Source organism: Gracilinanus agilis, chromosome 2, assembly GCF_016433145.1.
Source record: "Gracilinanus agilis isolate LMUSP501 chromosome 2, AgileGrace, whole genome shotgun sequence".
Lineage (NCBI taxonomy): Eukaryota > Metazoa > Chordata > Mammalia > Didelphimorphia > Didelphidae > Gracilinanus > Gracilinanus agilis.
The window spans coordinates 231,822,017-231,846,941 of NC_058131.1; the positions used below are offsets into that span (position 1 = coordinate 231,822,017).

The 24,925-nt window shown below is 42.2% G+C and overlaps 2 protein-coding genes across 2 annotated transcripts in view; both read left to right on the forward strand.

The window, feature by feature from the left end:
• The first annotated feature begins 229 nt into the window (after positions 1 to 229).
• FNDC4 (fibronectin type III domain containing 4) lies at positions 230 to 3,612 on the forward strand. The gene is made up of 7 exons (XM_044660990.1): positions 230 to 528; positions 732 to 883; positions 967 to 1,082; positions 1,341 to 1,545; positions 2,040 to 2,129; positions 2,681 to 2,802; positions 3,024 to 3,612. The coding sequence occupies exons 2-7, from the start codon at positions 760 to 762 to the stop codon at positions 3,057 to 3,059; spliced, it is 693 nt and encodes a 230-aa protein (XP_044516925.1). The 5' UTR covers positions 230 to 528; positions 732 to 759; the 3' UTR covers positions 3,060 to 3,612.
• A 3,776-nt stretch (positions 3,613 to 7,388) lies between these two features.
• Positions 7,389 to 24,925, forward strand: part of IFT172 (intraflagellar transport 172) — a 43,746-nt gene continuing 26,209 nt past the window's right edge. Inside the window, exons 1-14 of the mRNA XM_044663712.1 lie at positions 7,389 to 7,427; positions 13,990 to 14,133; positions 14,355 to 14,467; positions 14,943 to 14,982; positions 15,254 to 15,319; positions 15,632 to 15,711; positions 16,189 to 16,276; positions 16,905 to 17,119; positions 17,624 to 17,747; positions 18,109 to 18,204; positions 22,287 to 22,448; positions 22,851 to 22,904; positions 23,160 to 23,263; positions 23,668 to 23,753. Coding sequence (XP_044519647.1) covers positions 7,389 to 7,427; positions 13,990 to 14,133; positions 14,355 to 14,467; positions 14,943 to 14,982; positions 15,254 to 15,319; positions 15,632 to 15,711; positions 16,189 to 16,276; positions 16,905 to 17,119; positions 17,624 to 17,747; positions 18,109 to 18,204; positions 22,287 to 22,448; positions 22,851 to 22,904; positions 23,160 to 23,263; positions 23,668 to 23,753 — 1,411 coding nt within the window. The remainder of the gene's footprint in view (positions 7,428 to 13,989; positions 14,134 to 14,354; positions 14,468 to 14,942; positions 14,983 to 15,253; positions 15,320 to 15,631; positions 15,712 to 16,188; positions 16,277 to 16,904; positions 17,120 to 17,623; positions 17,748 to 18,108; positions 18,205 to 22,286; positions 22,449 to 22,850; positions 22,905 to 23,159; positions 23,264 to 23,667; positions 23,754 to 24,925) is intronic.

Here is a 24,925-nt window from a genome sequence, read left to right on the forward strand (position 1 = left end):
TGGGGGTGGGGAAGGAGAAGGAAAGCCAACTGGAGAGGGAGGAGAGTGGAGGGCGGGGCGGGCGAGAGAGTGAAGGGAGGCGAGAGCCCTGGGCGGGAGCGGAGGCGGGGCTGGTCTACACGTCCCAGCTGCAGCGGCAGAGCCTGTGCGCTGCAGAACCCAGTCCGCGGACTCAGTCTGGAGGGTCACATCCTGCTGCAGAGAGCGCTGGAGCGTGGCATCTCGGCATTGGGCTCCGCACTGGGGAGCAGAGCCAGCATCAGGACCCGCAGGGAAGGGAGAAGCTAACGAACGAGGGAGAGAGCAGAGTCCTCTGAGAGCCAACCGGACCAAAGCCAGCGGAGACAAGGGTTCTGCATCACTCCCTTAGCTCCACAGACCGGGCCCTGCACTGCCTTCCTTGCCGGGCCTGGGCTGGCATGGGGTAGGGACGGCGCCGCGGAGCTGAGAGATGGGCCGCTCCCTCGGCACAGAGCGGCCCCTTAGGCTCAAAGCGGCCTGACCGTAGGAGAGACTGGGGCCCAGCAGGTGGGTGTGGGCAGGGCAGAGGCGTGTCCAGAGGTGTAGCTGGTGGAGCTGCTGTGTAGGCGTGGGCGGAACTCACCTGGGGACACTCGGAGGTTGGGGTGGGGATTGCCTCGGGGAGCCGGTAGGAGGGCGATGGGGTCCTATCTTGGGCATTGGCTGCAGATGCAGGCAGCCTTTGATACCAGGTTTCCTGACACCTGCAGGAGCCCCTAAACTGGCTGGATTGAACAGATGATGACCCAGTGCTCCAGAATGGACTCTGTGGGGGCAATGGCTTCACTGATTCCACTGACCCCGTATCTAAGCCCTACAGTCCTACTGCTGGTCAGCTGTGACCTGGGGTTTGTCCGAGCAGGTAAGTTGAGTGAGGGTGGGAGAGGTCAACTAGAACCTACATTATGGGTTTAGTCATATTAACCTGTCACTTCCTTGGTACAGACCGGCCTCCTTCCCCTGTGAATGTGACTATCACTCAGCTCAAAGCCAATTCAGCTACCGTGTCCTGGGATGTTCCAGAGGGCAACATTGTCATTGGCTACGCCATCTCCCAGCAAGTATGAATCAGCCCTCTGGCCCCTCCTTCAGATTCCCCTGCATCCCCCTCAGGTTCTCCTCAAATTGGGGAAATGCTGGAGTAGATATCTCCCATACCAGACCTCCTTTAATAAGCACTCCTACACTTCCCTTGTTTACTTCTCTTTCCCCCAAAGAGAGGCTGTATATGACTGACCCCAGAGGGGAATATTTTAACTGGAGCCAGGATGTCCTGTGTTCAGGATCCTATGTTCTACCACTCTTTTCTGCCACCACAGAGACAGAATGGACCTGGACAGCGGGTGATCCGAGAGGTGAACACCACAACTCGAGCCTGTGCCCTTTGGGGCTTGGCTGAAGACAGTGATTACACCATACAGGTTAGGAGCATTGGTCTTCGGGGGGAGAGCCCCCCTGGGCCTCGGGTCCACTTTCGAACTCTCAAGGGCTCCGACAGACTGCCCTCAAACAGTTCAAGCCCAGGTAAGAGTGACCTGACTCTATAACCCTCTGTACTTAAGTTCCTCTGACCCTTACCTACCTAAAATTGGAAACAGCCACTCAACTTATCTAAGGCAAGTAACTATCCTAGACAAATAGAAAGAAGGCTTATGGAATTAGTTATGCTACCAATATGTCTGAGAGAAGGCAGGCTGGTAGGGAGGAAAAAAAGAAAGGGCTGGTAATTTGGAAGAGTGCTTTTTACAAGGCTGCCTTCACCTGACCTCTAGTCCACAAGGCTTTCATCCTGAGTATGAGCCTAGCTTTTAGCCCCACTTCAACTCTCTGATGCTTTGATTCCCAGTTTCACAAATCAGCCATCCTTGGGGAGAGAATGACCTACAATTTGAGCTCAATAACTATGAATCTCTCTCTCTCTCTCTAATTTCCAGCAGTTCCTTCCTTAAGTGCCTTTTAAAATAAAGCTTCCTAGGTGCCTCCTTGGTGATCCTTTAGGCCTTGTGTGTCCTCCTCAGGTGATATCACAGTTAAGGGTCTGGATGGAGAGCGAACTCTGCAGACAGGGGAAGTGGTCATCATCGTGGTAGTGTTGATCATGTGGGCAGGTGAGCATGGAGTTTGGAAAGAAAAGGGTCAAGGTCGAGTGGGGACTACTTAGAGTGGGCTGGGGAGTAAGGAGATATGGGGCAATAAGATAGAAGGAGGTGAATAGCACTGAGAGAAGGAGTTATAATAATTACTCTCACTTCTAGAGCACATTGAGATTTTCAAAGCTTTTCCCTCACAACAAACCTATGGGGTAGGGAGTGAGAATAATATTGTCACCATCTTACAGATGAAGAGAGTCTAAGTCACTTATCCAAGGTCACAAGCAAGGAAAAAGGAGTGGGGGTTGCTGCATTTGGGGAGGGTAGAAAGAAATCTGGAAATAACCTGAAGCCAGAGAGGGGAAGTTGTTGAAAATCTATTGAAAAATATCAAGGGAATAGGACTTTGTAAGAGACAGGCAAAAATGAAAAGATAAGACCTGAGATTTTATAGAAATAGCTTGAGTGAGTATATATGTGTATATGTATGTGTCTGCTCTTTGAGAATGGATGAAAGGATCAAAACTTGGTATTATGGATAAAAGTAAAATGTCTTGATGTCATTATAGCTGTGATCGGACTATTCTGCCGTCAGTATGACATCATCAAGGATAATGACTCCAACAATCCCAAGGAGAAGGGGAAAGGGCCAGAACAGAGCCCTCAAGGTCGACCGATGGGGGCCAGACAGGTGATGTGGGAGTTTGGAACTGAAGAAGGGTGGAAGCAGAGGCCTCTTCAAGTGGCCAGCAAGACCCAGATAGGGGAAGGGGAAGCCAGAAACAACAGAGAGAGAATAGAATTGCTTGGAAGAGTGGGAGGGAAGTAGGTACATGGAATAGGAAAATAAAGAAAAGGAACTATACCCTTTAATATTCTTGAATGAGCTCAAAGCATAATTTTCTATTACAGAAAAAGTCACCATCCATTAACACCATTGACGTCTGAAAGAAATGGAGCCAAAAGAGAGATGGATTGAGATATGGTGATAAAGACTCAGATGGTCATCTACCCAAGAGAGAAGGATCCTACCCCCTTCCTTACAGCTGAACCAGAGGGGATAATTAGCATTCCTACAAACTGAAACCTGCCTCCTATCCCCCTTTCTCACTGTAAGCAGGGTCATGAGGGCTTGGTAGGGAAAGTTTCCTTAGACTTGGAGAATGAATGAAAAGTGGGAGAAGTCCCTAATGTTTCAGGTCCTGAGAGGAGTGATTTGTCTAACCTTATCCCATGAAGCCCAAGAAAGTGAATGACCTAATTCACCTGCATCAGGACAGTCAACATCTTTAGCTGCCTCCAACCCCAGCCTCTGTCCCCAGGACTCAAATGAGGGTCTTTCTGTGAGCTCTGGGCAGGGAGGAGGGACTGTTGGAGCCCAGGGACCAGACACCACGCTGCACTAATCTAATGTCTTCCATGAAGCCTGAGGCGCTTCATTGCCTCATCAGGCAGCCTCCAAGAGCTGCTGGTGATCACACACCCTTGGGCATTTTTACAATAAAAGGTTCTTGGAACAAAGTAATTTTCCTATGTGACTTTGGAATTTCCCCACCTTCTTTCTCTGCTTCTTCTATATAACATCCTAATACAAGACTGCCCCAGGTTTCCTATATCAAATGTTCTATTTCTTTATCCACAGTTGGAAAAGGGTGGAGAGAATATAGGAGGAATGGGTGTATGGAGTCCCTATTTCCAGTTGTTTTCAATTCAAGCATTTATTGAGCACTTTGGGCTTGGTATGTTGCTAGATGCTAGAGATACGGAGTCAATACCAAAAATAGGAGAAGAAACAATGTGCCCACAGAAGTATATACAGGATAAAAATATGATTTGTGGGGGTTGAGTTAGGGCACTAGCAAAGTTGGGGGTGGGGGGAGGGTCAGAATGGGTTTCATGAAAAGGTAGTGACAGGACTTAAACTGAACCTAGAAGGAAGCTAATGATTCTAATAGGCAAAGGTTAGGAAGGAGTATGTTCTGGGCATAGGAACTGAGTAATAGAATGCCCTGTACAGGGAATAGCAAGTAGGTCATTTTTGCTGGAAACACTGAGTGCATGAGAGAACCTCAAAAGATAGACAGGAGCCAAACTGTGAACATTGGAGTTTTTATTTTATCCTAGAGGTAATAAGGAGTGATTGGATTTTTCCTGCTTGAGTGTGGGAAGGGTGTAGTCAGACCTGTTTTTGGAATTTCAGTTTGAAGGGAACCACTTAGGATGCTGTTGCAATAGTTCCAAAGAGAGATGGATGAGAGCCTGAATGAACGCTGTGACTGTGGGGGTAGAGAGAATGGCATTGATGCAAGAGATATTATAAAAGTCAAATAAACAAAACTTGCCTATTAATTGGATATGGGGACTGATATGAAAAGTAGAGGATAATTGGGTTTGGGAACCTGAGTGATTAGAAAGATTTGCCTTCTATAGAAATGTTATTAGGAAGAGGGGAGGAAGAATGAGATCTGTTTTCAATATATTGAGTTGAGATGCCAATGGGACATTTGGTTGAAAAGATTCAATAGGTGATGCACAAATGGAATTTGGGGAAAACCTAAGTTCTGTTGAAACTTAGGTCAAAACCTAAAACAGGGTTAGTTATAACATATCAATTTAACATTACTTTAAAATTTGTATTTCATCCCTACTATGTGACAAAATTGGAACTGCCCCTGTCCTCAAGGTTGCCTTCAGTCTACTGGAGGAATATAGGCAGGACAGAAAATGGGGTTTCAAACTATCAATATCTTTTATATCTTCCATGCCCAGACTCTAAATCGGTACTGACCAGTTTTGCCTCCTGTGTCACACAAGAACAGATCTGAGTAAGGCAATGTTGGTTAGTCCTTCCTATTGTCAAGGCTCTGCTCATCTTTCTAGTGAAACTGGACCTATCCCAAAATCTGTTTACCCCCATCTAAACATTTGACTGCTTGTCTCTATCAGGACTCAGGCAAGGACAATGTCTGTGTAAGGTCTGTGCAAGGGTTAGTGGTCAATGTTCAAGACTCATTAATAATGAAAAGCTTAAACAGAGCCATGTTCAGGCTCTGTCCTGAATGAGGTCCTGGAAGAAGAACTGAGGTGAGGTATTATTTTACCTCAATAAAACAATATGACCCTGCTCTAGATTCCTAGATTCCAAATAATTCCCAGTTTCCTGTGAAATCATGACTGTGCCCCAATACCCTCTCCTTGTTTCTTTCTGTGAAGATGAGAGAAATCCTGGATGGCTGAAACTAACCCAGAGGCTGAAAGCCTCACTGCTCAGAGAATTTCTGACTCTCCTGGCCTCATTGAGCCTTCTGATTCACACAGCTGTGACTTTTGTGAACACCACCCCCCATTTCGGTCTGTGACTCTGGATAAGAAATAAGAATTCCAGAACACAGACAGCAAGGCATATATAGTGGAAAGGGCATAGCTAATAGATTAAGGATTGGAAGTGATCTCAGAAGCCATGTAGTCCAATCCCTTAAGGGAATTGAGGTCCAAGGTTAAGTGACTTGCCCATGATGGTCACACAGGTAGCAAGCTTCAGAGACATGATAAATCCAGGTCCTGTGACTGGATCCAGAACATTCCCTTCCATGGGGCCATAACATGCTATAATTAAGCAAATTTTTAAAAGAACTAGGAAAAGAAGTAGGGAATAGGTATTACAATCTTCTGAATATAAAGAGGTAAAATGAGATAAGCTAAGAGCTAAACTAGCAACTAGATGAAACATAAAAAGAGGGGTGAGAAACACTGCTTTAAAAAAGTATGATTTTGCTCCCTGTAGCAAGTCATTTTATCTTCCAGGGACTCAGTTTCCTTATTTCTAAAAGATGAATCAATATCTAAGGGCCTTTCCAGCTTTTATTCTGTGACTATGAGGCAAGTGTCTATCTCCCCTACTCATTCTGAGTCAAGGCTCCTACTTCTTTAAGTTCTGTGGTCTTAGGAATCACCTAGGTCAGGGGTCGGCAACCTTTTTGGCCGTGAGAGCCATAAACCCAACATTTTTTAAATTGTAATTTCGTGAGAGCCGTACAGTGCTCACAGTGCGTGCTCCTGTAACAGCGCCTGAAAAAAAAATTGACTTTATGGCTCCTGCAGAAAGAGCCATACGTTGCTAACCCCTGACCTAGGTGAAGCTCCTAAGCTTACAAACTAGAAAAACTGAAGCCTAGAGAGGTTGTGACCAGCTGGATTTTGGCTGGAGGGCCCAGGTTCAAATCCTAATTCCATCACTTAAGTACCTATGTGACTTTGAGCCAAACACAAACTCTCAGGGCTTAGTTTCCCCAGCTTTAAATGAGAGCGTTTTCTAGATCATTGATGACTCTGTGCTTCTAGCTTTAAATCTGACTCTCTCATTTGCCTAAGATAGCAAGTATCAGAGCTGGTCAGAGAAAGATGGAATGGAAAGAACAATGATAATCTTGTAGTCATCACAAGACCTATGTCTGAATCCTGACTCTAGCACTTAGCACCTCTGTGACTTGAGCAAGTCACCTGTTCCCTCAGCTGTAAAGTAAAGGTGGTTGGAAGAGATGACCTCTGAGGTCCCTTCCAGCTTTAGATCTATGATCCTAGGACCTGAACAAGGTCCACAAGTAACTAGTGGCAGAGTTGTGATTTGAACTCAAGTCCTCTAAATTAAAACCCAGTGCTCTTTTTACTGTAGCCTGGTCCCTGAAATTTTACTCTGTACTCTGAGGGTCACTGCCTTCTTCCCCCTTTCATCACAACCTGTGTCCTCCAATTGGCCCTGACCCTATTAGAGAAAGAGGTCTTTGAGTAATGGCTCAGAGGTGCAATTGGGGGTGTGAATGCAGATATCTTTGGTCTGGGCTCAAACTCAGGAATTGCTCTAAACTGGGAATCTGGGTTTGTTCCAGTGGATGAGAACATACTCTTTACCCAAAAGCTTCCCAAAGCCAGTCTCTCTCCTCCCCCTCTTATTTCTTCTTCTCTCCCCTACTCCTCCTTCTAACCCCTCTTCTCTCCTCCTTGTTCCCCTCCTCCCTCCCCAAGTCCTTCTCATTCTCCTCCTTCCCCTCTTTCCTCCCGCTTCTTCTCCTCCTCCTTCCTCCCCAAGCCCTTTTCATTCTTCTCCTCCCCCTCTCCCCGCCCCTCTAAGCCCCTAACGCGCTTGCGCCTTCGCTATCTCCGCGCGCTGGACTGACGTAAGCATCGCGCGGCAGTGTTAGATGCTGAGCTTGCTGTGAGAGCTGGTTGCCCGGGTAACAGCGGGAGTTGTCGCTGAAGGTGCGGGAGCCTAGAGTCGCCATGCAGTTGAAGCACTTGAGGACCCTGCTGAGCCCTCAGGTGAGCCGCCAGGGGTCCCTCCGCCTTCCGCCGCCCCCTCTGACGTTACTCTAGGCTCGGGTGCCAGTAGGGACGGCGCAGAAACCTTGAAGGACAAGCGTCTGGGGATCCCTACGGGGCCTCCATCGCTCTTCCCTCCCAGCCCGTCGCGGATGGTCGAAGGCGCCAGAGCAGCACAGACCCTGGTTTCGGCCGGGAAGACACCGTAACTATCGTAGCACCGAGAGCTGAAGATAGGAGGTGCCTGAGGGGCCATCTAGTCCAACTGCGAGGTTTGACAGAAGTGACCTGCCCAAGGTCACACGGATAGCGACTGGTGGAGCCAGAATTTGGATTCTGGTCCACTGACCCCAGACCCGGGATTCTTTTAATAACATCATCAATCTGATTGTTGAATTTAATTTCAGTCCCAAATTTGTGATCCTGTGATGATAGTAATAATAGCTAAAGTTTTAAGGTTTGCAAAGTGCTTTGCATCATAGTATTAACTTGTTTGATCCTCAAAACAACCATCCTGTGAAATAGGTGGTATTGTTATCCTAAATTTACAAATGAGGAAACTGAGGCTGAGAAAGGTTGTGATATAACAGTGATAACAATTATAATTACAACTAGCATTTATATGGCAGCTAGTGACAGAGGTAGGATTTGAACCTAGGTTTTCCTGATTCCAGACCTATTATTCTACCCATTAGATCTTAGAAAATGGTTGAGTATCCAAGGGATTTTTTTTTTATCCAAGAAGAAAAGACATAGGTAGATGGGGGGGGGGGGGGGTTTGACATGTAGCTCCCTTCAGATACAGGAAAGAGATTAGGCTTATGCTCTTTGGATCTTGGGATGGTGGGTGGAACTTGCTAAGAGAGAAGATCAAGGCTTGAAATTATGCTTGCTAACTAATTAGGACCATCCAAAATTACAGGCTACCTTGCAGGGCAGCTAGGTAGCACAGTAGATAGAGGGCCAGATCTGGGAGTCAGGAGGACCTAGGTTCAAATCTGGCCTCAAACTCTTCATAGCTGTGTCACTCTGGGCAAGTCACTTAACCCCAATTGCCTAACCTTTGCCACTCTTGTATCTCACCAAGATAGAAATTAAAGATTATTAAAAACAAACAAAAAAGACAGTATGTACCTTCTTTGAGTAGGTAGTTATTAGGTCCCTTCTAACTATTTCTGTGATTCTATTATAGCTAAGTCCAGGGCAGTGCCCTTTCATTAAGACAACAAAAGCAAGAACTGGGGGACTGATGGTGGCATCCTTAATATTGTGACTGTGAGACTGGTTGTAGTTCATTGCTTTGGGTAGTCTCAGTAAGATTTTTTTGGAGAGGAAGACTATAGGGTAAAGAATATTAGAATTAGAGGATGATTCTGGTCTCAGTTAAGGGAAATCCTTAGTGGCAAAAATGCATATAGGGATATTGGTAGGTGGGGAAAGCAGATATTTTAATATATCCCTGGTCTTGAGGTAATTCCTTCCACTGTGATCTAGGCAGGGAGATAGCTAAATGGATATAGTGCTGGACCTGGAGTCAGGAAGACCTTAGTGCAAACCCAGCCTCAGACACTAACTGTGTGATCCTGGGCAAGTCACTTGACCCTGTTTGCCTCAGTTTCTTCTTCTGTAAAATGAGCTGGAGAAGGAAGTGGCAAACCACTCTAGTATTTGCCAAGAAAATCCCAAATGGGGTCACAAAGAGTCAGATATGATTGAACAACAACAATTCTTAGAGTTGAGAAGGGAACTCAACCAACCTGTAGTCCAACTCATGCCAAAGGAATCCCCTGGAATGTACTTGACATGTGGTAATCTACCCTCTGTATGAAGAGCTCCAAGATGCCCCTAAGAAACAACTCAATCCACTTCGAAATGGTTCACAAAATTAGGAAGGTTTTGTTTATGTCAAATCTAAATTGGCTTTTTTTACAACTTTTATCTATTATTCCTGGATCTGCCCTCTAGAATCAAATAGAAAAGTCTAATATGGGACAGATTTTTAGATATTTGAAGATAGCTATTATATGCCCCTTCTCAAAGCAAAACCTGTCCAGTGCCTTCAACCAGTTCTCATATGTCATAAGACTTAAGGTCCTTTAAGTCCTGGTTGTCCTCTTTGACTCTTACTTATCAATGCCCTTTTTAAACTATGATGCCTAGAATTGAACACAATATTCCAAATGAGGATTTTTTTCTTTATGCAGCCCATTATTTTTTTTTAACCTTTACCTTCTGCCTTAGAATTGATACTAAGGGGGACAGCTGGGTAGCTCAGTGGATTGAGAGCCAGGCTCAGAGATGGGAGGTCCTAGGTTCAAATCTGGCCTCAGACACTTCCCAGCTATGTGACCCTGGGCAAGACACTTAACTCCCATTGCCTAGCCCTTACCACTCTTCTGCCTTGGAACCAAGACACAGTATTGTTTCCAAGATGGAAGGTAAGGGTTTAAAAAAAAAAAAAGAATTGATACTAAGCATCAGGTCCAAGAGAGAATTGGTAAGGGCTAGGCAATTGGGGCTGTGACTTACCTAGGGTCACATAGCTAGGAAGTGTCTGAGGTCACATTTGAACCCAGGACCTCCCAACTCCAGGCCCGGCTCTCTAGCCACTGAACTACCTAAGCCCTTTTTATGATGAAGCCTTATTTCTGGCTCTTTGTATTGACTACATCCCTTTCTAGATGTTTATTGTCTCATTGGAGAATTTTACCAGGAATCAAAATCAAGCTCACTGGCTATAGTTTGTAGACTCTTCAGTTGTTCTGTTAAAAAAGCATTATTGTTCTGTTAAAAAAGCATTATTGGGGGCAGCTGGGTAGCTCAGTGGATTGAGAGTCAGGTCTAGAGACGGGTTCAAATACAGCCTCAGACACTTCCCAGCTGTGTGACCCTGGGCAAGTCACTTGACCCCCATTGCCCACCCTTACCACTCTTCCAGCTATGAGCCAATGCACAGAAGTTAAGGGTTTAAAAAAAAAAAGCATTATTGAAGGCTTATGTATCAGGTACTGTGCTAAGTGCTAAGAATATAAATATAAATATATATATATATGAATATAAATAAATATAAAAACATAATTCCTGTCCTCAAGGACCTGACATTCTCATGGGGGAAGCAGAATGTACTTAACTCTGGGCCTACAAGATATAATCAGTGTAAATAGAATGTAATCAATGCATTTGGCAGGGTAAGGGGGTTGTATAGGCAAGGCCTTTTGCAGAAACTAGGATTTAGGATGGGATGAACCTTGAAGGAAGCCAGGGAAGTCAGGAGACAGAGATGAGGAAGGGAGAGTATTTGTTCCAGGCATGAGAGACAGCCAGTGAAAAGGTAAAGAGAGTTGGGAGTCAGTGTTATGTGTGAGGAATAAAAAATAACAAACATGATTTTATATTTGATCCTGAGGCAATAGGGAGCCCCTGCAGTTTATTGACTAGGAGGGGTGGTATAGTCAGATCTTCACTTTAAGAAAACCCATTTGCTAGCTAAAGAGGGGATAGATTGAAGTGGGGAAGAGATATGAGACTGGGAGATCAATGGAAAGGCAATTGCAATGGTCCAGGGGAGAGGTTATGAAAGCCTGGACACAGGTGGCAGCTGTGAGTAGAAAGAAGGAATTCTATGGAGATATTTTGACTAACAATATTTTCAAAATATGGAGACGTTTTGAAGATATTTAGAAACAAAAGACTTATCCGCCAATTGAATATGCCAGAGCTGACGATGACACCAAATTTATTAACCTGGATGAATGGGAGGATGAATGCTCTTGACAGTAATAGGAAAGTTGAGAAGAAAGGTTTTTGGAAGAAAGATAAGAGTAATATTCTTGACATGATGAATTTGAGATGCTTGTATGGTGTATTGCTGTGTCCAAAAGGTAAGTCATTGATTCAAGATCAGGACTCAGGGGAAGGATTTGAGCTGGATACACACATACACCTGAATAATTGAGTCTATAGGAGCTCATAAGATTTCCCAATGAGTTAGTATAGAGGAAGAAGAAGTGAGGAACCAGACAAAGCCTTACAGGAAATATTTGTAGAATCTTGAGGAAGATCCAGCAAGGAAGCCTAAGACAGAGCAGCCAGGGAGGTAGAAGGAGAGCCAGGAGAGAGCAATGTCACAAAAAAGAACAAAAACAAAAACAAAAAAAACTGGAGAGAAGGTAGTATCCAAGAGAAAATGAAGGACAGTGTCAAAGATTTAAGTGTAGTCAAAAAGGATGAGGATTGAGAAAAGACCATTAGATATGGCAATTAAGAGATCACTGTTAACTTGGAAGAGTACAGTTTCAGTTGAATGATAAGAGTGGGAGCCAAATTGCAGAATTTAGATGCAGGTGAGAGGAGCAAAAGTGAAAACATCTAATGTAGTCAGCTTTCTTGCAAAGATTAGACATAAAGAGAAAAAGAAAGGATGATGGATAGTGGGGATGATAACAGTTAAATGATTTTTTTCAAAGATTGGGGGAAACATAGACATGTTTATAGGTGATAAGGAAAGAGACAATATATAGTTACAGATTCAAGGTTATAGAGGGAGTAGGGTCAATAGTTGGGGCGGTCTGCTGTAGAAAATAGGACAGAATGGGATCAAGGGTGCATATAAAGGGAAGTTTGCTTTGGCAAGAAAAGGGCCATTCCTTCATGTGATATGGGGGTCAGGGAAGTGAGGGAGATATCTGAGGTGGTAGGTAGTAGAAAATGAAAAAGAAGAGAGCTGCTCACTTTTTTTCAGTGAAGTATGAGGTCCTCCAGCCAAGAGGGTAGGGGAGGAAATAACCTGTTCCCTTTCAGAGAATCAGGATATTTGCTGTTCTCTAATTTTGTGGTACCTTTCCTCTTTTCCAAAATCTTTCAGATATTATTGATAGGGATTCACCAATCACATCTACCAATTCCTTCAGTACAAATGGGTACTGAAAGACCCTAGTTCCTCAGGACCAAGTAATGCGAAGTCTTCAAGTTCATCCTTATTCCATCAATTGATCCTTATTACCAGGCTTATACTTTAAGACTTTTCAGCTTATTAGAATCTGATAGAGCTTGCACCATTTTTGCATATCTTCTGAGAACCTAGGATTGATTTCATGTCCCATTGAGGCTTTAAAGTAGGATTTCAGTGGTATAAAAGTCATCTCTAATTATAAGCTTGAGCTTAACTTATCCCTACCCCTGTAAGCCTTTTCTGTTACCCTTTGGGTCACCTGTAGTTCTGATTCTTCTGAGATAGTAGTGTTTCATGATTTATAGTCATATTGCATCATGAGAATATGGGAGTTTTTATTTTTATTTTTATTTTATTTTTTAGAAAAATTTTCCATGGTTACATGATTCATGTTTTTACTTTCCCCTTCAACCCCCCTTCACACCCCACACTCCCATAGCCAATGTGCATTTCCACTGGTTTTAACACGTGTCACTGATCAAGACTTATTTCTATATTATTGATAGTTGCATTGGTATGGTGGTTTCGAGTCTACATCCCCAATCAATATGAGAGTTTTTTAAATGGGCTTTCACATCAACAAACAGCTTGGAATTATTGAAAGCTCCATGCAATTTCCCAAATGCAGTTCATCCTAGACTTTTCTTCCTATCTAAATCTGGATACAGGGAAGAGCAGATAATTTGGCAAAAAATAATTCACAGGATTCTCAGTTTAAGTAAACAATATTAAACATCTACTATATGCAAGATACTGTGTTGGTTCTTTAAAATGTCAATAACCTGTGATGAGGTTGATGTGGGAACTTTCTCCACTTTAGCAAAGGGCAACCTATCTATAATTTTTCACCTTAGGGAGTTCTCTGCCTGAGGCTCAGAGAGTAAGTGACTTGTCCAAATACAGCTAGTAACAGATCCAAGTCTTCTCGACTTCAAGGCCAGCAGTATTATCTACAGTTCTAGTGTCCCTTCAGGAGCTACCAAGAAAAACAGGGGGCACTGTTATTGCCCTTAGGGAACTGATAGTTCAGCAAAGAAAAAAAGAAAAAAGAGTTTGACCTAGCAGATGGAAGGCATGCCTCTGAATCAAGAAGATCTATGTTCACAATCCACCTCTGACAGATACTGATCTTGTCACTTAAATAAATGCCTCAGGCAACTCTTAACATGATAAACTGTTGAATGGGCAGAGGTAATTTCTTACACCAATAGGTCCAGTTTAAAAAAGGGGGAGGCAGCAATATGTGGACATAAAATAATCTGAACACAAACTGTAGTTATGAAAATGAAGAAGGCCCTATAAAAAGATATAAAAGAGTTTACAAGCATTTAGTAAATGCCTACTATAAGCTAGGTACTGTACTTGGTGCTGAGACTACAAATTCAAAGGTGAGATGCTTCCTGCATTCAGATACCTTATGTAGTCCTGAGAATATATGTGGTCACAAATAAATAAATATAAAATATACAGAAAATAAATACAAAATTATTTAGTTCCTCTTATATGTTCCTATTTCATATTTTCTTGTGCTTTAGTTTATGAGCTTGAATGCTGTTATTTCTCAGTGGAAGCTAAAATTTACTTTTTAAAATTTGCCTTTTCCCTCAACAGGATGGGGCTGCAAAAGTGACCTGCATGGCTTGGTCCCAGAACAATGCCAAATTTGCTGTCTGTACAGTAGATCGTGTAGTGTTGTTGTATGATGAGCATGGGGAACGAAGAGATAAATTCTCCACCAAACCGGCTGACATGAAGGTGAAGAGAGATTATTTCTGTCTTGGCCTCTACTCTGTCCTGAGGACAAAGGAAACTTTCCAACTCTGACCTTAGTCTCAAGTTACATGAAATGGCTTATCATTCTTATTCCATCCATTTTCCTTTTCCCTTCCACATTCCCCTTAACTTCAGTACAATCATAAAATCCTTTTTTTCATTCTTTCTCCTAATACACTTAAATTCCTTTGTCTCACCTTTAGTATGGCAGGAAGAGCTATGTGGTGAAGGGCATGGCTTTCTCTCCTGATTCCACTAAGATTGCCATAGGACAGACTGACAACATCATCTATGTATACAAGATTGGAGAAGATTGGTAAGGCTAGAGACAGTGAAAGTGGATGACTGGGAAAATATGAGTAGAAGGGAAATGATGCCTTGGGGAGAAGGGTCTAAAGAGGAGATAATAAAACCTGCCCAAAAGACAAAGGCATTCCTTATGATAACTGGTGCTTTTGTTATTGTGCTTTCCTAGTCCATTCCGAGGAAAGTCCACATTACATAAAGCAGAAGCACTCTGTCTCTACTTAACAACTGAGATATGGATAGTGTCATTGAATCTTTATTGTTTACAAAGCCAAGACCACTCAGAATCCCACATAGGCTTCCTTAATACTCCAAGGAACCTATATGGATAGAAATACAAAAGGGTCTAAGTGGATAGTTCAGTGGTATTTTCTCTTGCTGTTCTTTACCCAAAGCTTCTTTTGATCATTTTAATGTATTTTTAATTTTAATTTTTACAAGTTGATTCTGCTTTTGATACCTCTTTTTTTCCTTTTTTGGGGTAGGGGTGACAAGAAAGTTATCTGCAACAAATTCATCCAGACGGTAAAGTATTTGCCCCCTCAGTATGAGTTATTGGGACAGATGTGTTTTTATCAGGATGTCTCACTACCCAAGAGTTCCTTAGTCTGACATCTGGTGCTGACTCTTTCCATTGCCAAGGGGATAGTTTTCTCACTACTCATCTTTATAGGCTTTCTCTTTTTGAGCTCAGTTGTGTCCTTCCATGCAAAAGACCAGAGTAGTGCTTCTGTATTGACTGGTTCTGATAAGCAGTGCTAATTCCACAAAACTTTTTTTCTTTTTTTCCTTACAGAGTGCTGTTACTTGTTTACAGTGGCCAGCAGAATATATCATTGTTTTTGGACTGGCTGAAGGGAAGGTAAAAGAGGGAAACACGGAAGACTGGTCAACAGGGCCTCTTCTCCTTTAGGGTCAGATCTCTAGTATTAGAGTTTATTTTATAAAGGTAAGGTGATTAACCATAGTCATACAAAATGACAGGGAATCCATAAAAGCTTTTATATCTAGTTCTAAACCTGAGCTTAATTTTATAGTTAAGGAATAGTGGCATAGGCTATTTTAGACTAAATTTTCCTTCTTAAGTCTTGAATATGTGCAGTTTAGTCCCTTTGCTGACTTTCTTCAGGTCAAGATATAAAGGAAAAGTTTATCTGTCTTCTTACTCTTTCAGGTCCGTTTGGCAAATACTAAAACCAATAAATCATCTACCATCTATGGGACAGATTCTTATGTGGTGTCACTAACATCAAAGTAAGAAAGGGAGAATGCCAGGGGTTGCTGAGAGGGTGGGAGTGGGGGAGGAAGCATAAGGATATTGGAAGTGGGAAAATGAATGATTTTTGAGGGACTAAGTCAAAGGAATGAAGGGAGCCACAAGTTAGAATATGGCTTGAGGGCAAAAGATCATTTGATTGCTGGGATTGAGTCCCTTAGACAGTGTGGTGGGGGATAAAACACTGGACTTGGAGACAAGTAAGACTTGGGTTTGAATCCCAGCCCTGACACTTAAGAACTGTCACACATCCCCAAATGCTACCCCCCACCCCCTGCACCGCAGGCTGTTTTCTCCTTTGTAAATAGGGATAAAAATTATGTAATATTTACCATGTGAGATTGTTGTTAAATTCTAGTGAGATATTGGATACAGATGGAGCCCTTTATAAACTTTTAAAGCACTTTATTATTACTTTATTTTTCTAAAATCTACTTTTTCTCTTGACTTTCCAGTGGATCTGGGAAAGGAATTCTTTCTGGTCATGCTGATGGCACCATTGTCCGATACTTCTTTGATGATGAGGGCTCTGGGGAATCACAGGTATGTGTGGTAAGGGATCCTTTGAAATCAAGATGTTTAGGGGTGAAGATAAAGAGTAGCTTAGATCTTCACAGAAAGAAGAAAATCAGGAGACTTGGGTATTTGGTTTTGAGAAGTCTAGGGGACTAGATTTTTAGAAGAGAGATATGGAGAACCCAAGGCTAAGAATCCTTGAGAGCAATAAACATAAGGATAATAGAAATTTAGGGACTGGGAGTGCATGAAGCTAAAAATGGAATGAAAATTCTGGGGAAAGTAGGTTGTATGACTGTGGGTCTGGTCATTACATATTGATCAGGGTGTGTGGACCCACTGGTAAGACTTACAAACTAATTTTGTTTGATATCAGTTTGTAAGAGTAGTCCTCCATCTTATTAGTTGTTGTGTGTATTGTGGGGAGTTGCCTCCTCGATACTAGTCAGTTTGTGTATGTGTGTGTATGTGCTGTCTTTGTAAAGGAGATTTGGTTTGTGTAAGTAGGATTTCTCTTATGTTAAGGGAATAATTTCTATAGGGAGAACATGGTCAGAGTAAATATGAAGGAGGTGATAAAAAGAAGGGATTTTTTAGAATATTGAAATAAAAGTCAATGTGGCTGCTTGCCAGACTTCTTCCATTCCTGTTCTAGGGAAAACTGGTCAGTCATCCATGTCCACCCTATGCCTTGGCTTGGGCGTCTAATAGCATTGTGGCTGCTGGCTGTGACCGAAGGATTGTAGCTTATGGAAAAGAAGGCCATGTATTACAAACTTTTGATTATAGCCGTGATCCTCAGGAACGTGAGTTCACCACAGCTGCAGCCAGTCCTGGAGGTCAAGCTGTTGTACTGGGAAGTTATGACAGGTGGGATAGCATGGTTGAACAGTCGTTCCATAGTCTTGTCCCATCTTTCTCTGTACTTCCTTTTAGTCTCTTCTTGTTATCTCTTCTTTAATCTCCTTGGTCTCAGACTCCCAATTTTTGTCTTTTCTACATTTCAGTCTTTTTTCATTCCTTTGTATATCTTGTGTACCTCTTTCCTAAATTACTTCTTCCATCTTCCTTTTCTCTAGCTTTTACCCATTTCCTTAACTTTAAGAGCTGACCTCACTACCTTTCTTTCATCACCTTTGTGATGAAAGTTTACCTTTCCATCATCACCCTTCTATCCTCTTCTCAAGTCACCTTGAAGTCTTTGTTCTCCTTTCCCACTAGACTTCTCTCATGCTCTCTTATTGATCCTTTTCTTCACTAATGAAGGGGAAACATTTTTCCCATTAGTACCCTATTTTTATCTCCTTCCATACTTCTCTACTCAAGCCCCTGTTCCTTCTACATACCATTTGCTTTGTGTCCTTTAATCCCTAGACTTCGGGTGCTGAATTGGAGCCCTCGACGAAGTATCTGGGAGGAGGCAAAACCCAAAGAGATTGCCAACCTATACACAGTCACTGCCCTAGCCTGGAAGCGGGATGGTTCCCGACTTTGTGCAGTATGTTTGCCTGGAACCCCCCCCCCCTTCTTGCCAAGAACTTTTCCTTTTCCTAGGAAATCCTCCCTTTCCCTAAGGATATTTACCTGATTCCATTAGTAATTCTACCTTCTTTTGACCCCATTTTACCAATCCAGGGACTGGAAGTAGTGAGGAGGAATTAAATCTTATCCTTTTGGAGGTTACTGGGAGAATGCAAATGTCCCAACAGTTTGTGATGCCCTTCTTCTGCCATCCTTTGCTTTTGTAATGCTCACATCATCTTTCCTCCTTCTTTGTGGCCCCAGATGTTTCTCCCTGGTTCATAATACTGCCTCACTACTTTCTAATGGCTCCCAAATGCTGCCATCTTTTCTTACAGGGTACATTGTGTGGTGGGGTAGAACAATTTGATTGCTGCCTCCGAAGAAGTATTTACAAGAACAAGTTTGAGTTGACATATGTAGGACCTAGCCAGGTAAGTAGGACACATTCTAGCCATTCAGACCTGGCCATGAGTTCCCAGCTTTGTACTATTTCCTTTCCCCCAGGTTATATCACTGTTATATCCAAGGATAACTATTTTCATCTGGTGCAGGATGAGCTTCAGTGAAGATTAGGTCACATCAGGGTAGCTCTCTAGAAGTCTTTCATTTTAGGGAAGACACTGGCAGACCCAAGAGCTTTGAAACTAGACCCCAGAGACTGATTCTCAGCCCTTTTCTAGCCTGAAATTGTCTTGAGTATAAACAAACCTAGGGAAGAAGAATAACTCGGGTTTACATGCTACTTTAAGGTTTACAAGCATTTTTCTCACAACTCTGTAAGAGAAATAGGGCAAGTATTATTTTTTCCTTTGTTACAGATGAGGACATAGTCCTTAAGATAAAATTCTCCTGGTCACATACCTGGTTAGTTCTAGATCTGGTCCTCAGACTTAGACCTCTATATCATGCTGCAATAGAGGGTACTCATTTAAAAAAAATTTTTTTTGGACTGACCTGTGATTTCATTAGTATAGGGAAATTCTGGTAAGGAGATTCCCTCTACCAATGCAGTTAAACACCTATTCTGCAACTTAAAATTGCCTGAGGCACTGAGAGATTCAGGTACTGAAAAGGGTCACACATCTACTATGTATTAAAGGTTGGATTTCAACTTGGGACTTACTGACTCCAAGGCCATTTCTCTGTCAGTTATACCATACTGCTTTTTAAGTCTTTTTTTAAATTGATATCTTGTTTTTACTAATATAATAAATAGCTAGCATTTATGTAGTCCTTTTAGGTTTGTAAAATACTTTATAAATATTACCTATATTACTTTTACTTTGTGACAATCCTGAGATAAAACCTGCACCAAGATTCATGAGATTTTGATTCCCCTTCCATCTGGGTGGAGAGACCCAAGCTACAGAGGGAAATAGGGGATGGGGGATTGGGAAAGGACCCATTCTTCCCCACACTATGCCTCCAGGACATTTGGCTTTGACCAAAGTGAATAGGTAAGACAGAGTAGGTCAAAGACCAGAAGTGCAGAGAACCAAGAGCCAAGTGCCCAGACAGGCAGATAGACATAGATGACCCTGAGCCCAAGGAGAGGATAGGCCAGGGTCCAGACTTTGAATCCCTTAGCAGCCCCAAAGTACAAGAAGGCCAGGGCCTATGACCAGGCAGAAATTCCAGGTCTTGCTCCCTTTTCCCCCAGACTTTTTTCCCTTCCCTACTTCCAATCCAGTCCATAACCTAAGGAAAACCCTTCCCGTTCTAGGTTTTGCTTCCCTCAGATGCCCTAGTTCCTGAAGGCCAGATGATTAGCACTAGAGGCTGATTTCAAATTTAAGGTCATTATCCAGCTTAGAGTGAGAGTGGTATCTTATTTCTTGAGCCCCTGGGACATGTCCAGAGTCCAAGGGCAGGTACTAGAGCTAGATTCAGCAGTTTCCTTAGCAGGACCAGTATTAAATAATGCCAGGACCCAGGACCAGGCAGTAATTCAAGGCTATTTCCCTTTCAGGGGACACAGAAGCAGGCAGACAGTCCCTGATTCCCTGGGAGGGGCCCACCTGCTAGGAACTCTCTCTAAAAGCAGTCAGAAAGGCTGAAAGAGTATTAGGATCCAAGATTAGGAGAACCTTACTCCATTCCCCCCAGGGACCAACAGATAGGCAAACGGGCAAGCCCTGAGCCCAAGGAGAGCTAAAGATTCCATGCTGTGTGCCACCCTCAGCAGTCTCTGGGCCATCAGCTTCATTTTCAAATATATACCTTCTCCCTTCCCTATCCAGTGAGCTATCCCTTATAACAAAAAAAAAAATTAAAAGAAAAAAGTTCAGCAAAACCATTTGCAAAGTCCCTCGCCTATGCAAAGTAGGGAGAGAGGTGAATTTGCTCAACTCTTTTGCATGATCATGCTGCATTTGATCCTGGAGGTGATTGGTCATTATTATTATAAAGAGTTCAGGTTTTTTTTTTCATTTATTCTGTTTACATTATTGTAGACACTGTGTATACTGTTTTCTTGGATCTATTTATCTAATTCTGTATCAAGTCATAGAAGTCTTCCTATGTTTCTCAAAACTCTTCATAATCTTCATTTATTATGGCAGAGTACTATTCCATTACATTCTTATACCACATTTTGTTTAGTCATTCCCCAGTCATTTTTTCTATCCTGTGATTTAATTGGTGTAGACCTCTCCACTGTGTGACAAATCTCCTCTTACCCATGCATTTCTATGCCTGGGACAACCAATACCACTGACAAACTTTAGAGAGTTGCCTAGGGTACCTAGAAATCAGGTTATTTGTCCAACATCACAGTAAGCATTTATCAGAAATCTCCCTGATTATGTGACTGGCTTTCTATCTACTGTGCTACATTGCCTCTCTTATCCAGTTCTTCCTTACTATAAAAATTGGAGATGATCAAGAGGGAAGACCCTAGAATTAAGAAGGATCAAAAAGGCAACTGTAGACGGTGCGATTTTATCTGGGACTTGAAAGAAGCCATAAATTTGAGATGAGGAAGAGCATTCTAGGCATGGGAGACAGCCAGTGAAAATGCCCAGAGTTGAAAGATGGAGTGTCTTATTAAAGGTACAGCATGGAAGTCAGTGTTATTGGATTGAAAAATATGTGAAGGGGGGGTATAAGAAGACTAGAAAGGGGAGGAAGGGGCAGGTTTATGAAGGCCTTTGAATGCCAAACAGAATTTTTTTTATTTGATCCTGTAGGTGATTGGAAAGTATTGAAATGTAATGAGTAGTGAGAGTGACATGGTCAGACCTAGACTTTAGGAAAATCACTTCAAAAGCTGAGTGGTAAAAAAAAAAAAAAAGCTGAGTGGTCAGTGAATTAGAGTGGGGAGAGACTTGGGGAAGACAGGCTTTTGCAGTAATCGAGGCATGAAGTGTTGAGAGCCTGCACCAAAGTGGTAGCATTGTGAGGGAAGAGAAGGGGACATATGTGAGAGAGGTTACAAAGGTAGAATTGACAGGCCTTGGCAAGATTGGAAATGAGGAATGAGAGAGAGTGAGGAATTGAAGATGATACCTAGGTTGGGAGCCTGGGTAACTGGGAGGATGGTAGTGCCCTCAACAATAATAGAGAAGTTTGGAAGAGAGAGGATTTGGGGAGAAAAATTATGAGTTCCATTTAGGACATGTTGAGTTTAATATGTCTATGGGAAGTCCAGTTCAAGATTTCTAATAAACAGTTGGAGATGTTGAGTTTAATATGTCTGTGGGAAGTCCAGTTCAAGATTTTTAATAAGCAGTTAGAGATATGAGAGAAAGATTACGATTGAGTAAGTAGATTTGAGAATCATCAGCATAGAAATGATTATTAAATCCGTGGGAGCAGATAAGACCACGAAGTGAAATAGTATAGAGAGAAGAGAAGGGGACCCTTTGGGACACTCACACTTAGTGAGTATGACCTGGGTGATGATCCAGCAAAGTTGACAGAAAAAGAGTAGTCACACAGATAGAAGGAGACCAGGAGGGAGTGATGTTCCAAAAAAACCTAGGGAAGAAAATATCAAGGAGAAGAAAATGATCAAGAGTGTCAAAAGGTGCATAGAGTTTAAGAAGAATGAAGATCAAGAAAAGACCATTAGATTTGGCAAATAAGTGGCTGTTAATAACTTTGGAAAGAGCAGTTTTGGTTGAATGGTAATTGGAAGCCAGACTGTAGAAAGTTAAGAGAGTAAGCAGAAAGGCAGTTGATATTTATACAAGTTATTATGTTGAGGTATCAGCATTCCCCTCTATCTGCTTTATTCCCAATATCCCATTAAATCAATACCAGCCCTGACCTGTACTTATGGAAAGCCCAGGATGGGTGAGAAGATGCTGACCCCTTTGAGAAGCAATATGCTATAATGGGAAGAGTATCAACTTAATACTGATAGAAAAACTAGGTTAAAATCCCAGCTCTGTTACTTATTATTTGTGTGATCTTAAATAAGTTACTTCATCTGTAAAATCTGTAATCTCTAAGGCCTCTTTAGCTCTCACCATGCTATGTAGTGGTTCTCTATGCACTGCCTTCTCCCCAGGTGATTGTGAAGAATCTTTCATCAGGCACTCGTGTGGTCCTCAAATCTCACTATGGGTATGAGGTAGAGGAGGTGAAGATTTTGGGCAAGGAGAGATATCTGGTGGCCCATACCTCAGACACACTGCTTCTAGGGGACCTGAATACCAATCGACTCAGTGAGGTAGGGACCAAGGATTTTGGGGGCTATATGGGATGGATGATAGGAGTCTTTGCCTGAGGAATGGGATGTGGGAGATGACTTTAGGTACCTAGACATTTTAATTCTAGATGACTGGATTTTAATTTAATTTAACATTTTAGTGTTAAAGGTCTGATGCTTGTACCCAGAAGGCTAGGTGGCTGGGGCAGAGAAATCTCTCAAAAACATGACAATGGATTTGAATTCTTAATATGGTAGCATAGGAGAGAGAGAAACCAAGAGAATCAGAACAAGATCTGCCACCAGAGCCTCTTTGAGTAGTACCTGCTATCAGTCTCCTTCTGGTTCTCTCCTGCCGTTTTTTCCTCACCTCTTAGCCTCTTGGATTTATATCTTGATTAGTCTTCTCTTCCCCTTCTGCAGGTGGCATGGCAGGGATCTGGAGGCAATGAGAAGTATTTCTTTGAAAACGAGAATGTGAGTGGAGCTGAATTTCTGGACCACCTGACTCAGCAATCCCTTGTCTTTCCTATCTCTCACTTCCCAATTTAGAGACCTGGCAGCGAATAGAGTAGATAATGGTGGGGAAGAGAGATGATTAAGTAGAGAAGTGAAGCAAAGAAAAAATATCAAGCTTGTCAGTGTGAGAATCATGTTCTAGGCTGCCACACTGCTACTTTTTTCTCTCTGAAACTAAATCTTCTTTAATACATTAGTGTCACTCTTCTCTAGGTATGCATGATCTTCAATGCTGGGGAACTGACTCTGGTGGAGTATGGAAATAATGATATCCTTGGTTCTGTGCGCACTGAGTTCATGAACCCCCACCTCATCAGGTAAGACTAAAGTTCTCAAACTTCTGAGCCCCAGAGACCCTATCAGGGATGACTTTCTCTCTGATCCCTTCAAGTGAGACCAGCACCCAGATATAACCTGCTTCAAAAACAGAAAGAGTGTGTGTTTAGGGTTTGGTTAAAGAGCTAACCTTGAAGTGAACAAGATCCTAATTTGAGCTCTTCTTCTAACATTGGGATTCTGGGCAAGTTATTTAACCTCTCAGTATCCCAGGCAACTCTTTTCAACTATATGTTGCTGAGAAAGTCCAAATCTTCATTATAAAGGGAGTTCCTCATCTGAAGCTACCTATCCCACTGAAATAACAGGTCTGGGCAAAATGAAAAATCGATATCAAGATGCCAAACCCCTAAACCTTGTTCGTATCTCATTACTTTTCTTGAAGTGTGCGTATTAATGAGAGACGTCAGCGGGGAATGGAAGAGAACAAGAAGTTGGCTTATCTCATAGACATTAAGACTATTGCAATTGGTAAGAGCCTTCCATAGTTCAAACAGACCTACGGTGCAACCACTTTGTACTTAACATCTCAGAGCCCCAATGTCCTTATCTGCAAAATGAGGATATTAAGACTTTGTATTGCCTGTCCTACAAACCATAAAACACGATACCAATGTGAATTATTATTGTCATAGCATATTATAATATAATATAATATAATATAATATAATATAATATAATATAATATAATATAGTATAGTATAATATAATATAGTATAATATAATATAATATAATATAATATTTACTTTAAAGCACAAAGCATTGAGCTATAATGAACAGAGAGTCAGCCTCAAAGTCAGGAAGACCTGGCTTCAAGACCATCCTCTCACCTATATTGGCTGTCACTTAATCTCTCAGTGACCTCAAGCAATTTAGCTTAGAATATAACTTGCTGAAATGTGGCCATCTACCTTTCTAAAGAGAGCTTCCTCACTAGTAATTTCTCTATACTAAAGAAATCACAAGTCTGAAACACCCCACCCCTTCCCAAAGTAAAATATACAAAGAAAGATACTGCATTCATTTTTAGTCTTTTTGTCTCTATTACAGTCATTCATTGATCTTTAGCCTAAATATATAACAAAAGGCAGACAAATTGTTTGTGACGGAACTAATGGTAAATAAGAGACTAGGAGTGTGATTATGACTCTATTGAGGGAATCTTAACTACCCTGAAAAGACTTTGCCATCTAGCTTACCAGACTTAAATGCTTTGACCTTCCTGATCACCTCTAAATCCGATTGACCACACTCATGCTCCATGCTGCCAATTTAGCTATGGTTTCATAGACTCACTGAATTTTAGCATTGGAAGGGTCATCTATTCTAACCTCTATTCCCCTTTACAACATACATGACAAGCTTTTTCTTGGGGTCCCCAAGGAAAGGGGAATCTACCTCCTCCCAAGACAGACTGTTTCACTGTGAGACTGATTTAGTTTTGAGTGATTTTTAGAGCTGGATGGGTATTATTTAGTCCAGTCCTCTAATTTCACATATTGAAACTCTGGGAAGTTTTAATGAAGACAGAGTCCCAGGGTGGGGGCTTGAAGATCTGGGGACTAAAGAACTCAGTTCTAGATTCATTCTGAGGAAAAAGGACCACAGAATCCTTATAAATGGAAGTGCGGGGAGAGGGTTA

What these genes read in the sequence shown, in the direction of transcription:
- FNDC4 (XM_044660990.1), top strand. Translation starts at nt 760, where the DNA reads ATGATGACCCAGTGCTCCAGAATGGACTCTGTGGGGGCAATGGCTTCA. An exon ending in CCTGGGGTTTGTCCGAGCAG is followed by an intron (nt 884 to 966) that starts GTAAGTTGAGTG and finishes TCCTTGGTACAG; the next exon opens with ACCGGCCTCCTTCCCCTGTG. An exon ending in CTCAAACAGTTCAAGCCCAG is followed by an intron (nt 1,546 to 2,039) that starts GTAAGAGTGACC and finishes TGTCCTCCTCAG; the next exon opens with GTGATATCACAGTTAAGGGT.